This window comes from Miniopterus schreibersii, assembly GCF_964146895.1.
Source record: "Miniopterus schreibersii genome assembly, chromosome: 22".
Taxonomy (NCBI): Eukaryota; Metazoa; Chordata; class Mammalia; order Chiroptera; family Miniopteridae; genus Miniopterus; species Miniopterus schreibersii.
Window position 1 is genome coordinate 2477654 of NC_138124.1, and position 18130 is coordinate 2495783.

Here is an 18130-nt window from a genome sequence, read left to right on the forward strand (position 1 = left end):
TGATACAGGATGTTCATTTGGGGAAGCTGGTGTCCTTGCAACATGGAAGCCAAGACAGTGCCCAGGCACTTCCCCGGTAAATGGAAAGCGCAGCCCAAAAGGACCAAATCCGTGAATAAAATGAATTCAGATCCCTCCAAATCAAAACACAGACTCACGTTAGTCTCCTCTCAGGTCAGTGGGCTCAACCTTTATCTACTAAGTTATTACAGAGAAACCCTATCTGCCGGCCGGAATCACTGCTGTTCAGGGGATGCCCTCCTGGGAGGCAGGGGCGGCTCGGTCACACCTTAGAAGGTGGCCGAATACTTGAAGAAGGGACAGGGCTGAGAGATAGTCCAGCCAATGGGCCAGACCGGTGACAGGTGTCACCCAGATGCATTGCTGATAAGTGACAGAGCAAGACCTCCAATCCAGCCCCGGGACTCAGTCCAGTGTCCGTCCTCGGTGGGCAGCCAGGGTGCTGTGGGCTCCTTCAGGGCAGCCCCTCTTCCACCGGGGCCTGCATTCTGCAGCGTGGGGCAGGCCTCGAGCGTCTGTCTGGGGAGCTGACCCCACTGCGCCAGCGGAGGGAAGGGGGAGAAGGCGCATCTAGTACAGAAAAGGGAAGCACGTCGGGAAATCCACCCCAAGAGGGGCCCCGGGAAGCTGGCTCCCAGGTCGTCTCCAGCCTCCCTCAGGAGCCCTTGTGCACAGGGATTTGGCTTGTCCCTGTAGGAGATGGTGGCCACACCATCGCTTTCAGCCCTGTCCCTTCTTCAAGATGACTCACCTCACTTTCCCACGGTAAGTGTAGGGCCTCCCGCCACGCCCACTTCTCTTCCACCTCTATTGGGGTGACTCATGCCTGCAGAATGAATCATGTGGGTTACACAACCCAAGGGCTCCTGAGAGGGAGGCTGGAGACGACCTGGGAGAGCCATCTCCATGGGTCCTGCTCTCTCCCAGGCCTTGCCCATCCCTTGGCACTGTCCATCTGCTAAGCCACTGAGCTCAGCGAGTTCTACACAGCACCCCAAACAAAAGGGGGCGCTCCTGGGGACAGCCTCAGGTCAGCCCTCGCCTCCCCACCTGAAGGCCTCCTGGGCCTATTTTCTGCTGTCCTGTGGGAATCAGGATAAAGGCGGACTTTCCACATGGGGCCAGTTGGGACCAGGATGGGGGGGGAATGGAGACGGGTCCTGAAGCCAGCCCGCCCCTCACCACTTGCTGTGCACCTGTGAGCACTTCTGGCCTTCACGGGGTGCACCAGACCCGCGTCTGCGGGCTCTGGGCTGCTCCGGGCAGCAGCCGCCGGATGACTCACTCACTTTCCCACAGCCCAGCCCAGCTCGTGGCAGCTTCTAAGTGTCTCTACACCACTAGGGAACAGCTACCATGTCCCAGGCCCTGCGCTCATGAAGACAAACATTTTTCAACAGCTTATTACGTGCCAAAGCTCCTGTCACCTTCCCAACGGCCCCACCGGGCTGGTACTGTTGTGACACGCTTGCACGGGGAGCGCTACCAGGGGACCGCTTGGGGACAGCCGCGGCGCCTCCCGGGTGGCTGGAGCCGCGCCGGGCCGCTAGGTGTCTCCCGGGCACTCAGGAGCCCGGCCAGCGCGTCACACGTCTCTGCCCCACTCGAGCGCCCCTTCCAGCGGGTCCCGCGGGGGGGGGCAGTGCCATGACCCGTCCTTCCTTGCGGCCTCTTTCCCCTCGAACCCAGCACCCCTGCGAGGCCACGTCTCAGGCTGGGGCGAGCAGGGCCACCTGCGAAGGAGCCGCCAGAGCGCCGCCCAACAGGTGGGCCCCCCGCCCCCCGCGCCGGGACCGCCTCACCTGGGCGCCTCCGGGCCGCCCCGCGGCTGTGCCCGCGCCCGGGGGCCCCACAAGTCGGCGGGAAGTTCCCGGGGCGCTGCGGGGCGCGGGCGCGGGCGGTTCCGCGCGGCGGCCGCCTCCCCCCCCGCCCGCGGCGGCGGCGCTTCCCGGCGCGGGGCGGCTTTAAAAGGCGGCACCCCGCCCCCCGGCGCACTCGCCGCTCGGGCCGCCGCCGCTGCCATGCCTCCGCGCGCGCCGCCTGCGCCCGGGCCCCCGCCGCCCCGCGCCAACGCCCAGGACGCGGGGGGCCCCGCGCGGCCCGCGCCCCGGCCGCGGGCGCTGCGCGCCTGGCGCTGGCTGCTGCTGCTGGCGCTGCCCGCCGCCTGCTCCGCGCCGCCGCGCGCCGTCTACACCAACCACTGGGCGGTGCAAGTGCTGGGCGGCGCGGCCGAGGCGGACCGCGTGGCCGCGGCGCACGGCTACCTCAACTTGGGCCAGGTGAGTGCGCCGCGCCGCGCGCCCCGAACTTTCCCGGCCCCGGGCGGGGGGGCGGGGCGCCCCGCGGGGAGTCGCCGGCGGCGCGGGGCGGGCACCCACGCGGGCCCGCGCGCCCGTGGCCGCTCCCCGGGCGGGGTGACCGCGCGGACACCTGCCCGGCCGGGCCGCGGGGCTCTGCCCCGGGCGCTGCCCCCGCGCCACCCAGCTCTGGGCCACGCGACCTCTGCCCTCGACGGGCGGCCGGCCGCTTGTTGGGCGACAGGCGCGGAGCGTGGCCGGAGTCCCCGGGACCCCTGCGCCCCGGCGCCTGGCGGGAGGGCTCCTGGTGCCCCGCCCGGAGCCGCTGTCGGGGCGGCTGCAGGTGGGGGGGCGGTGCGTGTTGGGGGGGAGTGTACAGCGGGGGGGGGGCAGTTTGCTTTGTTTCTAGGCTTCTGCTCCAGGGCAGCGTCCGCCCACCAGGTGTGTGACCTTAGCAAGCCCCTTCCCGCTCGCAGGCAGGGACAGGGACTGACCCCGTGCTGACCGGGAGCAAAGCCCCAAGCAGGGAATGACCTGGGGGGGCCAGGAGCCCTTCCTCCTAGGCCTCAGCCGCCACTAGCGCTGTGGCTCAGCAGAGAGGACAAGACCCGGGCATGAGGGCCCATGACCCCAAGGACCACCAGGGCAGGTCCCCTCTTCATGCCCCACCCTGGGTGGTGGCGGAGGGGGACTGGGCCCCATGGAGGGAGGGGCACAGCCAAGTGTGCAGGCCCCCAGGGGACCTCCGGTGCAGGTGACAGATGTCCTGCCAACTGCGCACCTGGGGCGTCAGCGGGGTGATGGAAGCACAGCTCAGAACCCAACCCCGAGTGCTCGCTGTGAAATTCAGTTTCGTCATTATCTTGACAGCGGCCGGCAACACGTGGCGGGGCCCTGATCTAAAGGGCGTTTCTTCTACACCCTCTGTCTGTCTGTCCCAGTGCTGCTCCTGTCGGATGTGTGGCCTTCCCGAAAAGTGGCTCCTGTCGTTTGAGCCATACCTGGCACGGCGGGTCAGAGGGGCCTGAAAGAGGCCCCTGAGTGTCTGTGTGTCTGTTTGGATCACTGGGGGCCCTTCAGACAGCCTGTGGTTGAAGAGTCTGCCTTTGGTGGCACTGGCTGCGTTGCTCTGCGCAGTTCCCGCATCTCCCCAGTGGATGGTCCGGACGGAAGGAGGGGTTCCTCGGGCTCCCCGCCCGTCCACTGCGTCTCGCGTTTGCTGGGGCCCCCGGCCACTGCCAGACTTGGCTGCTCTGCCCAGGGGGCCCACCAATTTGTCTTCGGCTCAGAGGGACTTAAACTGCTGGGTAAATTACAAAGCCCTGGGTTTCTGGCTCCTGTAATCAAACGAGCAGAGGGGAACTGAAGTTGAGCTGTGAGCTTCTGGATGCTGCAAGAGAGAGGCACAGCGACCCCCCCCCCCACACGCACACATACACACAGTCCTGTCCACAGAATGAACCAAAAATGCTGCGCCTTTGGAACAAGCCCTGTCAGACTCACTGAGCTGGGTCTGCACCCCTCCACCTGGGACATTCTGGGGGGTCTCTCAGGGTCCCCCAGCTCTGTACAGCAGACTGCACACAGCCTGGTCATTCAGCTTGGCAAGCGTGGCGCCGGGTGACCCTGTGGAGACATTCACAGGCTGAGGGATTAGTTGATGGGGGATCCACGCAGTCTCAGTGGCGCGCGCGTGTGTGTGTGTGAGTGTGTGTGTGTGTGTGTGAGTGTGTGAGTGTGAGTGTGTGAGTGATTACTCAGGGAGAGCCTACTGCACTTTAGTCCAAAACCAGCTTTTCTTCCCCCTCCCCCAAGAGCCCTTCTAATGTGGAAAAGGCCCGGAGCGTTCCAGCCTCTACCTACTCAATAAGAACTCTTTAAAAACCTCTCTTGCCTTTTCAGCCAGGAGAATTTGTGACTCATAAATGAGACGTAGATATTCTTAGCTTTGATTTATGGGTGAGTAAACGGAGGTGAGGCCCGGGATGCAAGCTGCCCGTGAGGACACAGGGAGCGTGTGTTACCTCTGACAATTATGGTCCCGGCTCTTTGTCTCCGGCCACATCCTCTGGTCTGAGGTCTCCTTTGTGTGACTTTCCCTGAACCCTTAATGGGCAATTAGTGTTCCTGGTACCTGCCCCGACTCTCAGCCCTGCTTTTGTCCTGGGTCTTGGCTCGCCTGTAAGTTCTCGCCTGGTTCTTCTCAGTCTCCTTCGTTCACCTGATAACCCGATTCCGTCGATGTTACGTGGTGCAAAGGTCATTTAGACTGGTGGTTAGTCACCTTTCTCGAATCCTGGATCCCTTTGAAAGTTTGAAAGTCTAATAAAAGCTCTGGGTCTGCCCTGGCCTGTGTGGTTCAGTGGTTAGAGCGTCAGCCGATGGGCAGAAGGGTCTTTGTTTCGATTCCCGGTCAAGGATCCCCCATAATGCACCATGCCTTTAAAAAAAAAAGCACTGAAACTTTGAAAGAGTGACATGTCACTATTGGCAGATGACAGAACTAACCACATGGGTGATCCAATATAGATTAACTATACAATCTAATAGAGTTGAGCGGGTTGCTGGATCAGCAATAAAGTATATTATAATTCACTCTGACATAAAAGCTATTAGATACATAGGAATAAATCTTTAAAAAGTGAGACTTTCATGGAGGAAAACATATTCAAAGGAGTATTGATAAAAAGGTCTGAGTGTTAGAGGGATAGATTATGTTCATGGATGAGAGGACTTGTTAATCTGTAAATTCAGTGTCACCTAATTGAAGCCAGACAGGATTTTTTGTGGAATTTGAAGTCACACAAACGATTCTAAAATTCAGATGGAAGAGGGAGGGCCTGGAATACCTGCGGCAACCCTGAGCAGGAGCGGGACGGGGAGTGTGCGTGATCTGAGAGTGAAACTTACCACAAAGCCGCGGCGGTCACAGCGGTTTCCCCTTGGCCCAGCGATGGTCCCATCCGGTGTGGCACTGACCCAAAGCCAGGCACCTGCGGTAATTTGTGCATGTGAGCAGAGGAGTTACGGCAGAGGGGGAAGGCCAGGCAATCCAGTCGGTACTAAAGGAACCGGCCGTTCACGGGGAAACGATCAGATCCTCCCTCCCAGGTGCAGCAGGGAAGCCCAGACAGGACGAAAGACCTGAGTGTGCGTGACACGTTCAGAAATAACCAGAGTGGGGAGGTACCTTCATGGCATCGGGCAAGGGTTCCTTAAAGTACAAATAGAATAGGTAAAGATTGATACACTAAGAGCCCTGTATAAAAGCCCTGCCCGGTTTGCTCAGTGGTTAGAGCACCAGCCCAAGGACTGAAAGGTCCCGGGTTCGATTCTGGCCAAGGGCACGTACCTCAGTTGCAGGCTCGATCCCCGGCCCCGTTCCGGGCGCGTAGGAGGCAGCCAGTTGATGTGTCTCTCTCACATCCATGTCGCTCTCTCCCTCCCTCCCTTCCACTGTCTCTGAAAAGCCATGGAAAAAATACCCTCAGGTGGGGATTAAAAATAATAACAGAAAAATCCTGTATAACAAAGATACAACGAGGTTAAAAAGCAAGTACAGACTAGGAAACGCATAACATGGAAAAGACAGATGAGTGTGTGGATTGTTTAAAAAGCTATAAAGCAAACACTGGGTCAGTAATCAAGATCATTTATCAATAAGAAAAAGAGAAATCCCACGTAGAAAAAGGGGAGGTACATGAATGGGGACTTGGCTGAGGAAGAAAGCCAAGGGGCCAATAAACGTGAGAAAGGACAGCTGGCGGGGCTCAGGGGCTGAGCATCGACCTAGGATCCAGGAGATCTCGGTTCGATTCCCGGTCAGGACACAGGCCCCGGGTGCAGGCTCCTTGATCCCCGGCAGGGGGCGTGCGGGAGGCGGCCAATCAATGACTCTCCTCATTGATGTCTCTCTCTCTCCCTCTCCCTTCCTCTCCCTGAAATCAATAAAGACATATTTAAAAAAAAAAAAAAAGTGAGAAAGGACAGCCAGCCTCCCCGAGAGTTACGGAGTCTAAGGCGATAGTGCCACTTCCCACGTCTCAGATGGGCCCGCGTGGGGGAGCGTTAGTGTCGGGCGTTCCCCAGGATCTAGAGCCGCGGGCGCGCAGACGCGGCCCGTGGGAGCTCGCGTGGGCATCACGGCTTTGGAGCATAGGCTGGCCGTCCACTGGGAGGTCGGACCGGGCCACGAGCTCACATCCAGGACAGGCGCTAAGCAGACTCGTCTGGGAACGTCCGCCGGCCCTTCAGATGGAGGGAGCCGCAGTCTGAAGGCCCACCAGCGGAAGGGTGGAAAGCAATCCGCAGCGGGGAACAGCGCAGTCGCCAGGAAGGAATTGACCAGATGCCGACCTGCGTAGACGGCTCTCAGGTGACGCTGGGCAGCAAGGCAAAGGTGCAGGCGCCCGGTGTGTGTAGAGGCGGACTTTTGAAAACACGCTGAGCAACGTCTGTATTACTTACGAATGCTTGGGCTTGGAGCAAGGAGTCGCATCGAAGTCTAGTTAGTAGTAGCCTCTGCAGAGATGGGGGGGAGCTAGGGAGAGAAGCCTCAGGCTTTATGTGTGTGTCGTGTTCTAATTCGTGGTGTGCACACGTAGGTATGTATGTGTATATGCACTTTCCTATCAGAATATATTACACATGGTGGTGTATACGGGCGTACACACATATACACAGCACACGCATAAACATCTACACACCCAGATACACAGGTTTACATGAAATGTTAACAGGGGGAAAAGGAAACACACACTTCATATACACACATGTTCCCGGACCATCCGAAGTGTATCTGCGGGTAAAAATCCCCGGCTTTGGACCTCCCAGGTGGGCTGGTCCACTTTTAAGGGAATGGTGGCCTCGGAAAACAGGGTGCCCAGCTGAAGATGGGGGGCTGCTGAACAGAGTTGGCCCCAGAGCCCAGGAACCCAGCTCCCAGCCATCACCCTCTGCCTCCACCAGGCTGTGGTCCTCACACTCACCAGCGTCCATTGTTACCTTTGGTGTTGATGACTCTCAGGAAAGACAAGTTGTTTGTGTGAAAGGATGGCAAGATAGTCTCACCCACCGAACCCCAACAGCTGGGTGGCTGCGCTCTTGGGACGGATGTTTACCTTGAGGCCGGCACGTGAGCACCATGCTCTCCCCTGCGTTTTTTGCTTTGCCCGAGGTACTGAGCTAATTTGTTGGTTCTGCGTCTGAGCATGAAAGGCAGGCTGGCTGCCAGGGGCCTCAAAGATGTAAGAGCGTTAAATGATCTTCAACTTGCCTGAAATAGTTTTCCCTAAAATAGCTCCTGAGCGGGATGTACCTGGCCCAGAATTTCAGGTGGGCCTGCGGAATTCACTCGTCAGCACAAAAAAATTGTCATCTGCCCACAGCTTGCCTTTCTCAGCTGAAGCTTAGCCAGGTGTTAAAATCATGGACCAGAACTTTCCAGCCAGAGCATCGGGAACTTGGGAGGGACAAGGGGAGCCCAGAATAGCAGTCACCTGTGACCCAGTTCTCTGGTATTGACTTTTGGTCTCCGGCCGTCTTGCTTTTATGCTGTGAGCCAAGGGCCTGGGCTGGCCTGGGAAGCGAGGGGTCCTGGGTGTGAACTGGGCTGGGGGTGTACAGACGAGGCTGGGACTGCGACGTTCATCAGTGTGGTGGTATCGCCCTCTCATTTGGCGTCTTTAATCAGAGGGTAAGATTGAAATGGGCAGGGTGTTTTTATGTGACTGGACTGCCCTTGTAAGTCATTGGGGTGGCCGTGGAGAGAGGGGACCGAAGCCGGTTGCAGTGCACGGAGCTGGGAAAACTGTGCCAGGGCCGGGCCAGAGCGGGTGGCCCCGCTGACCACTCCATTGGGAAGGTTTGGATTTCTCTAGGCAGGAGCCAGGGAGCAGGTCGGAAACACACAGCTGCTGATACTGAAGACCCTGTCCGAGGCCTCCTGCCGGGCCTTGGACTTGGGGTGGCCGTAGAGCCACGTGGGACTGTCCACCCTCCGGGGATCATCCCAGGCTCTCTGGTGGTCTGAGCCTCTGCCTAGATCTTGCCTCTGAAAGGTAGTTTCTCGGATCCTCCATGGCCCAGGCCAGGCAGCAGACGCGTCTCCCCCTCCACCCCCCCGCACGTGGAGGGTCTCTGCATCGTACTTGGCCTTGGCCCTGACCCAAAGCCCATGTTGGTGCTCTCACTGATGGAGCCTCACACCCATCCTGCAGGCAGGTGTCCCTAGGCCTGTTGACCCACCAGGAAACCTTGGGTCCGGTTAAGTGTGACTTGCTGCAGGTCACAAACTGTGACTGACAGGCCAGGGCCAAACCCGTGCTCTGCGACGGGCCTGCCACCATCACTGCCTTTGGCAGGTGGACCTTGTCCCTGCTTCTCAGACAAGGGTGGGCCACCCGATGGGAAGGCCTGTCAGCTCTCTGCTGCCTCTTAGGAGTTGTGTCTGGGGCAGGCAGTCCTGGCTCCTGTTTATCAGCGTGAGACTTACTCGCATCTCTCGTATCGGACGGAAGACCCCCACCCTTCTGCTCATCACTGTCAGTAGCTCAGACTCTGCGCATTAGCAACCGGACTGCCCATCCTTTGCCGCAAATCTCCTCCTCTGTGTGGTCCCCAAAAGGGACCATTGTGTCCCTAGTGCCTGAGCTCAAGGCCTGAAAATCACCCCACCTGCCCTGCTCCTGGGCCGCCCATCGGGTTTGTGACTGTGTCCATCCAGTCAGCCCACTGGGTGGCTCTCAGTTCCCCTGCCCGGTGCCAGCTGGGGCCTCCATCAGCTGTGTCCTTTTTGCTAGGATGGCTTTCCCTGGCCACCTGGTTAGCCACTCACCCCTCCCAGCCATGTGCAGCCCTGTTCCTCTTCCCCAGCCCATGGACATGCCCCTCCCGCCTCCTGGGCTCCCGAGCATCCCCCTCTCCCAACGTGGCCTGTTGGCTCGTCTGTTTCAGCCTCTGGGCTTCCTGTTAGTCCACAGTGGCCCTCTGGCTGCTCTCTTTGGTCAGTTTTCACTCTGCCACTTATCTGATGGCCCGGAAGTCACACCAGGGTTGCCTGGGGCCAGTGACATGTGCTCATGTTCTCAGCAAGGGCACGTGGTATCCTCTCCCTGGTGCTGGGCCTCAGAGATAAGCCCAGTGTGACTCCTGCCTGGAAGAGCCTCCTCGTGGAGGGAAAGGAGGGAACACGGGGAGGGAGCGGGGCCCCCAGCTCCGCTCAGACACAGGTCCATATCCGAATCCCTTGCTTTTGGAGTCACGCTCAGCCGGCGGGGCCCCTCCTAGGTTTGCGCTCTGGCGTGGGGAGGGCCCTCCCTCCCCTCCCTCCCCTCCCTCCCCTCCCCGGACACTCCAGTTTGTTTCTGGACCGTCAGCTCCTGGACCCCCCGTGGGTGCTTCAGACTCCGTGGGTGCCGTCACCCCTTCCAATCCAGACCTTCCCGATGTCCTTGCGACTCTGCTCTTGGAGGATTCTGAAGAGCTGGTGACAGGCGCGGGACCTCCGTCCAGCTCTGAGAACGGGTGACTAGCCCTCAGCTGTCGGGAGGGAGCCTCGGGCTCCACAGTTCCCATGGTAACCAGCCCATCAATGCCCGCAGTGTCAAAATAGTGGCACCACGAGAGGAAGAAACAGCCCCATTGTCTCCCCCTTGGCCGCCTGGGCACAAACCAGCTGGGCCCCGGGGGCCCGCCAGCCCGGCCGGCGTGCGGCGCCCTGCTGCTCGCAGACCAGAAAGGGGCCGCCAGCTCCAGCTCCAGCTCCCTGACCCCCTGGGGGCTCTTGAGTCCCTGCCCCTGGCCGATGTCAGTCCCTACGGAGGAGTCCTTGTTGGGTGGGCCGCTCTTCTCAATGGGAAGCAATGGCCCCGCTGGGTCGGGCTCCCAGGGCTCTGAGTGACGCGCCAGACGGCATTCGCCGCGGGGCTGGATAGGCCCGTGTCCAACGTCAGTCGGGGCTTTGAAAGAGGCCTCGACTTCCAGACTCTCTCCCTTTTGTTTCAAAACATCGTGCGGACGACTCTCAGAGCTGATCGCCTGTGTTCATTCAGCCAGAGCCGCCTCCTTGCGCTTCAAGGGCCCAAGTCCATCCCCAGGGCCTTTGTCAGACTCCCCGAGGTGCGCAGTCCGGGAAAGACGAGGGTGGCTGAGGACAGGGCCTGTAGGTCCCACTGGCTCGGAGGAGGCAAGGCTGTCCGTCTGCTGGCCTTTCTGATCCCCTCTCCTCCAACCTGGCAGCCAGGACGTCACTGGGTTCCCTTCCTTCCCTCGTGTCCTGTTCACTCCGCCTCCTGGTCTGTCCCCTGCAGCCCAGCCTGCTCCCCACATACTCACAGTGCCCCCGGTACCGCCTGCCGCCTCCTTCCCAGGCCAGTCCCCACATTGCCACCCAGACCGCAGGCTTGGGCTTTCCTCCCGCTTTAAATCGGGCAGAGGCTCCTGCACCGCAGCATTCAGCTCTTCGTTGCCGCTGTTTTAACCGGGTGCCCGTTCCCGGTGTGGTCCCCCTAGAGAACATCTCTTCTTCAGCATCAGCCAAAGCGCTGTTTCCCGGCCTGTCTGCAGCCCAGCAGGGCTGAGCACTGTGCTCCCAAAGCTCCAGGGCCCGGCCTGGGAGGGCGTCTGCCTCCCCACCAGGCCGCAGCGCCTTGTGATCAGAATCTTGGGTCAGTTTGTTTCCTCGGGCCCACGTCCCGGGCGTGGCTTCTCCCCCAGTCCAGCTCCCTGATGCACCTTTCATTAGCCGGGGTCACGGGGTTCCAGTACCCCCACCTTGACTACCGCTAGCCGGCTCCTTCGTTGCTCTCACTGTTCACCAAGGTCTGTCGTGATAATCGCCCCGGAGCCCTCGCGTCAACCCCATTCCGCAGGTGAGCAAACTGAGGCGCCCAGAGGTTCACCAAGCTTTCAGCCCGGACAACACTGACCCCTGTGTCTCATGGGCACCGCCTCGGGGACGGTGCCCGTGGCCCTGCCCGTGCCCACGTTAGGAAAGGCTGGGCCTTGGGCGGGGGTTTCTAACTGGTAAGGCCGAGGGGCCGGAGCAGGCAGAGGTGAGGTGCAGGGGAAGGATGTCCTGCGGGGGTGCTTCCTGTAGGCAGGCCCCTAACGCTCCCCGTCCTGCCCCTGGCCGGGTTTCGCTCCAAGGCTCATCTGCGCCCCAATGGGGCAGCGTTCTTGACTTCGGAGTCTCAGAGTGTCAAGGGCGGGGGCGTCCCCATGGCGCCCGCCCCCAGCCTGCAGAGCCCTGTGCTTCCTCTCCCCAGGGGAGGGTGGAACCGCTTCCAAGCAAACACCCAGGGGGGCCGGGCCCTTGAGAGGCGAGAAGGGGCTCAAGGGGGGCACACGGGGGCATGAGGGTGGCACCGCCTGGTTATAAAATTGTGTCACTACCTAAATTCTTCTTGATATAGTACAAAAGGAATACGTGTATTTAGAAAACTTAGAAAGCATGGAAAGGACTGATAAAAAAAACATATTCGTGTGTATGTGAGTGTGCATACGTGTATCTGTGTACGTGTGCACACAGGTATACGTGTATGTGATGGGCACACGCCCACGTGCACACGGATGTCTTACACTGTCTGCAGACAGTTCTGCATCTCGGACCTCCCAGGCCTGTAACTACGCGATGGCATAATTTTTAATGGGCACCCAGCGCCCCAGTTAGTGGCTGGCTCGTAACTTACTGAACCTTTCCTCTGACATTTGGGTCCGTGGAGCCTGTGTGACTCCTTGGGGAAGTGGGCATCCTGCAGCTGCTCTGGAATGTCAGCGCCGGGCGGGGGCACGCCTTGTACCCCTGGTCACAGTGTCCTACATCCTAGCCTGACACAGGGCTCGGGACTTGATAACGTTCGTTCAGTTTAACTCAAGGATTTTATTGAGCGTTTTTAATTTAATTTTATTGATGGATTGATTTGAGAGGGAGAGACATCGATTCGTTCCACTTACTGACGCATCACTGGTTGATTCTTGGATGTGCCCTGATGGGATCGAACCCACAACCTTGGCGTATCAGCACGATGCTCTAACCAACTGGGCCTGCCCAGACAGGGCCTCCATTTTTGTCTTATTTCAGAAAATGCCACATTTTATATAAATATTCTTCCATTGTATAGAATTCAAACGGTGCAGATGTAAAAGGGAAAAATCCCCCAACTTGCTTCTTTCCCCGATGTCACCACTGTCCACACTCCAGTGGACACATGTCCTGTTTCAGAAACACGCACATTTCCACGTGGACCTTGAGTGGCTTGATTTTTTATATAAATGGGATCACGCTGAACATGTCTTCTAGCCCTGGCTTTCTTAGCCTTAACAATACATATTGGAAAGCTTCTCACACTAGTATCTGATTCTTTTAAAATAGTTTTAAACTAGTTTATGGATGTGACCTATTTTGCTACATGGTTACCTATTAATGTTCATTGGATCTGCCTCCAGTATTATTGTTATTATTGTATTTTTTGCCTTATAAACAGTGTTGCAGCCATCATACCTAGTCATGCCTCTCTGTGCACATGCACGAGAATTTCCATAGGATACATAACAGCAAAAATAAATTAATTGTAATAATCCATAATGACCACAGACACCTATTTGGCCCTGACTATGTGCCAGGTAACTTTCTAAGTGCTTTCCTGCTATCGACTCATTTGTTTTCCTTAGTATTGTCCCCATTCGGCAGATGAAGATCTAGGCACAGAGATGTTAAGTAAGCTGTTCATGGTTGCACAGCTTGTGTCAGTGCCAAGATTGGAACCAAGAAGATTGGGCTCCAGGGATTTGGGAGCCGCCGAGGCAAAGTGTATGTGCGTGTTATGTTGCGTCAAGTGCTGGCAGGTGGCTTTCCAGCCAGCCGTCCCCAGGGGTGGCCTTCCCCAGTCTTGCTAGAGAATATCAATCATTGTAGCATCTGCCTATTGTTACAGGTCAAAATGAGTTCTCGCTGTTGCTTTTATTTACTTTGCCTTTGAAAACTGTGGAAGTTAAATGCCTCTTCATAAAGTTATTAGTCATTCTAATTCCTCCCTGAATTGCTCATTTATATTCCGAGCCCGTTTTTTCAACTGGGTCGTCGTCTGTCTTAGTAACTCGTAGGTGCTCCTCTGTGCTGTGCATATTAATCTCTCCTTGTAAGTAGGCTGCAGACATTCCCCCCGCCTGTCACTCTTCTCTGAACGCTGTGCAGGGGGGGGTCCGTGTGCTCGCTTGTTTCCTGAAGGAAAACCTACAGTTCCGTTTGCTTGCAGGGCTTCAGGCCGGTCCCTTGGTGGGATTCAGAGACGAACAAGGCTGGGCGCCTGCCACCGACAAGAACTTAAGGAACTGCCACAAGAAGGGTAGAGATGGGATCCAGATAGATAGCGGAGGCGATGGGGCTGATTTCTCCTGGGAAGTTCAAGGAAGGCTTTGTGACCGGTGGCGTCTGAGCCAGACCTTGGAGGGGCCACAGGATTTTTCGTAGACGGAGAAACACGCGGGGAATGGTGCTCCGGCGGGTCGATCTTTTGCTCACCCTGATGGTGGAGGCAGACGCTCCCGAGAAAGGGCTGCCTGCGGAGCTGAGTGGGGCAGGGCCCAGCTCGGGGCCTCGAGCACCCAGGGCCCAGCAGGGGTGGGAGCTGGGGTGAGGGAGGCAGCCCCCATCGGGGCCTCCCCTTGGCTCAGGCCTCTGGGGACGTGGCCCAGGCGGGATGTCAGGAGCGGGACAGGCAGGGCAGAGAAGGGACAATCGCCAGCAGCAAAGTAAAGACAAGGAGAGAGAAGTTCTGGGTGTGCTAAGAGCTCAGCAAACTCCCTGATGTCGTTAGAGGGCAACTTTGCCGCCTCTTTTGTTTGTTTTCGTGGGTGTATTTTTGTTGTTAATCCTACCTGAGGATATTTTCCCATTGATTTTTAGAGGGAATGGAAGGGAGGGAGGGGGAGAGGGAGAGAGAGGGACAGGGAGACACACTGATGGGTGGCCTCCCGCACACGCTCAGATGGAACCTGCAACCCAGGGGCATGCCCTTGACCGGGAATTGAACCCGCGACCCTCCAGTGTGCGGGCTGACGCTCTAACCACTGGGCCACACCGGCCAGGGCTCTTCACGGCTTCTTTTATTCACAGGCATTGACTGGGTGCTGGCTCCGGGCCGGCACTGTGCAGGGCATGAATTGCACAGACAGGTCAGGCCGGCCGTGAGCCCGGTGACGCGCGCCCCGACGCCAGGTTTGGCTTTCCGCGTGTCCCCCCGTGCGGTTTCGTCTCGGGCAGACCCCGCGTCCTTGGACCTACACCTTGTCCCACCCGGAGTTGGCGTAGGCGTGTTTGGCGACAGATTTTCACACGGAAAAACCAGGCCCGCTTCAGGCCACCGTTGCCCTCGGCCTCACACCCACCTTGATCTGCTGTTTTCTGAAACCGAAACAAAAACCCCTGTTTGTGTTCCTCCTGGCGGAGCCTCATTTCTGCAAAAAGAAACCTTGTTTCTGTCTCGCTATCAAAGCAGCGGTTCATGGCCGAGCTCGGTCCCCGTCTCCGAGGCATGTCTCTTAGGCTCCCCTTTGCAGGAATGTGACACTCGGAGCCACGAGCCAGGAGCAGGGTTTGCTTTAGTGGCTGAAGTGTCTGTACCACCACTGTGCCCGTTCAGACCCTCGTAACCCTTCCTCTTGGCACGAGATGCAGGCGCCCGTTTGCGGGAATGGGCGCTGTTGGTTCCTTAGGTGGTTGCGTGGCCTTGCGCAGAATAACTCATTAGCACCTTCTAGGTTTGGGGGGAGGGGGTGTTTTTTGCAGGGAGCGGGGTTTATCTACCTTGCTCTGGTGTCTGGCCGCGCCGGGAACATTATAAGCCTGAACTGATTCATCCTCACACTCAATAGGCTTCACACCCAAGCAGGCCTCTGGAGACCGCCTTTGTCGGGGGCTCAGGACCGACCCCCCGACGTAACGACAGGCTGCGTCTTAGCCGCGTCGCTAAGGAGTCCTTCCCCCGCTGATCCTCACGGACAAAGAGCCCCGGCCGCGCTTCTGTTTCCTGAGTCAGAAGGTCCCTGGCTACTGCGAGCTGCAGGAAACCCTGTGTTCGGGCCAGCTTGTTTGTCCCACGCGGACTTGGTTTGCCTGTCCAGCAATCGGTTCCTTTCCGGAGTCGGTCGCTCACTGCGCTTTGTGCTTGGTCTGTGTGGACGGCTCTGCCAGCCCCGGCTCGTCTCCCTGCCAGGCAGCTGCCCAGCCTCCCCCCTGGGCCTCTTCAGCACAGCGACCCCCCCGGGGACGCCTGTCAGTGTCACTGGGAGAGCTTTCTCCCCCCAAGGCCAAGGGACTGTGTGTATTTGCTGCCACTTTTACCCCCTTGGCGTCTGTTTTATCTAAATCGCGTGGTCGGGATGGGTGCCTTAGGTGGCAGGTCCCGAGGCAGGGCTGCGTTCCCGAGGCACCACGGGCACGAAAGGGATGCTCAGAGATGATTAGGGACAGGGGATGTGGCCTGGAGGGAGTGGCCATCCCACTGCCCCCCCGTCCACTCTACACGGCAGGCCTTTGTCCCGAGCTCTTTTCTGGGGGGTTCATCAGCATCGAGTCGGTTTGATTTCTGCATTAGCCTTTCATGACCGGGCCTCCCGCAGCCAGCAGGAGCCGTGCTGTGGGTCCCCGGGGGTCCCCCGTGGTGCTTTGCTGAGAGAGTCAAGCCAACCAGTGCTTGTGTCTATCAGGACACGTCCCCTGTCCCCTGCTGGTTCTTCAGCAATCCGGGGCCCCCCTCTGTTTGGCTCCCCCTCCCCGCAGAGGATTATGGAGTTTCATGGGTTTTTCAGCTTATTTATTACAAGTTTTGAAGTTTCATAGGCCCATCGGTAGGGGAGAGAGTGGATAGATGTGATGTTTTCACATAAGAACACGCCATTTATGGGGCACCCAAGAGGAAGCGGCTACGGCCTGCACCGCTGTGTGGATGGATCTTACAGATGCCACTGTGCAGGGGGAAGGAAGCCGATAGGGAGAGCTGTCTGGGTCCATTTATAGAAAGTTCCAGAACGAGCAAAACTGATCTGTGGTAGAATGAAACAGCCGATCTTTGGGGTGGGGACCGACTGGGATGGCACCCGGGGAACCCTCCGGGGTGATGTCTGTGTTCTGAATCTCGGTAGGGTTTGGGTGAAACCGGTGTAGACGTTCATCGAGACTCAACAGGTGTGTCATTAACATTTGCTTATTTCATGACATGTAAATTTTCCCTCAAACGAGGGAATCTATCAGCAAATATCGACCTCTCCGTTCACAACGATGTGGATGTTGAAGTATTTAGAGGGAATCACACTGACACTGCAACTGACTTTGGAATGTTCCAGAAATAAGATGGACTGACAGATGGGCAGAGGGAGGCAATGGGATCTCTTGTTAACGGCAGGATCGAGGCGGTGGGTATGTGGGTGTCTCCCGTACAAGTCTCTTCAGTTTTGCTGTAGTTGGAAAATTTCCCGTAATAAAATGGTGGGAGAGAAAGATTTTTAGGGTTGTGGTGGGGAGAGGAGGGATCTGAGAGGAATCCCCTGCCGTCCCTGGAGACACCGTCCCAAATTCGTGTCTAGAGACGGGGGTTAGAGGCCCCGGGATTTAATGGGGCCAGTGATGTCATCCAAGAAATCCCCGTGGAATCTGGCCTTGGGGGCATGTGCTTTTATAAGGCGTGTTCTGGGGTCAGTCTGGCATCTGGAAGGATTAGCGTGGCTCCCGGAGCCCATAACTCGCTAGTTTCCCGAGGCAGAGGGGCTCGGCCCCGGGAGAAACACCCCAATAAAGGCGAGTCCTGCCCAGGGCCGCAGAGCCCGCAGCGGGCGCCCGGCCTGGCGGTGGCAGTGGCTGTCTGGGCTCCTCGGCCTTGCTCTGCGGTGTATTTCTAGTTCCAGATCTGAATTGTTGACTTTTTATAGAATTCCCAGCCTCTCTGGAGTCACTGGAGGAAGAGCGGGAGCAGCAGCTACTCAGTGCAGAGTCCTAATCGACGGGGCGTCCCTCGTAGGGGAACCTGGCCTGGCGGGGGCGGGGGCGGGAGGAAAATGCCAGCATTATTCTGCGGAGCTGCTTTTATTTATAGATTCCCCTAATTCCATTAAAACCAACGCCGGAGGGATGTAAAACTTGGAACACGTGACGCATGGTGGAAATGGAAGGATGTCAAGCTAAACTAGGGGACAGCGGTGAGAAGAGCGGGGGGGTCTCCGTACCAAGAGGACCATGTGGCATTTTCCTGGTCACCGTCCCGGAGGACACTGTGCTGCGGGGAAAGTCGGGGAAACCGAGGCCTCGGCGAGGAGAGAAACGTAAAATACTTCGTAAGGAGATGGAGAAGGTGTTAAGCGGACTCAAGGGGGAAACACGGAGGTTACGCCGATTACATTAGAGAGGGAAATAAATAAAATGGCACCGCTGTCAAAGGAAATGAAGCTAATTAAATGCTTAATGGGCTTTAGGAGGAGCTGGCAGAATAGACCGTATTAAATGTGGTAAGTATGATAAAATATGTAAATAGGCCTAATTTGCCGGGGGCCAGGCTGCCTGCCTAGAAAACCAGGGCTTTCCGGTCCCTGAGCTAACGGGGTGACCGGACAGGACACAAGGGACGATGAAGGCCCCGTGCAAACGATCACCTTCAAAGGAATGAATGGGTAAGTGATCAGGGTTTCTCAGAGGAAGGAAGTGAAAAGCACACTCCAGGGAAGCCACGGGACGGCCTTCTGAGATGAAAAATGTAATGAATGAAGGCGCCGGGCCTCGGTGCCTCCTGCTGAGAAATGGGAGCCACCGGCACCTCCGACGG

The 18130-nt window shown here is 57.9% G+C and overlaps 1 protein-coding gene across 2 annotated transcripts in view; it reads left to right on the top strand.

Annotated features, from left to right (window-relative positions):
* Positions 1-2042: 2042 nt before the first annotated feature.
* PCSK6 (proprotein convertase subtilisin/kexin type 6) overlaps positions 2043-18130 on the top strand; it is a gene marked incomplete at its 5' end in the record, with an annotated part of 102777 nt that continues 86689 nt past the window's right edge. For both annotated transcript variants that reach the window (XM_081124518.1, XM_081124519.1), the window contains one exon: positions 2043-2300. In XM_081124518.1, the coding sequence (XP_080980644.1) occupies positions 2043-2300 (258 nt within the window). The remainder of the gene's footprint in view (positions 2301-18130) is intronic.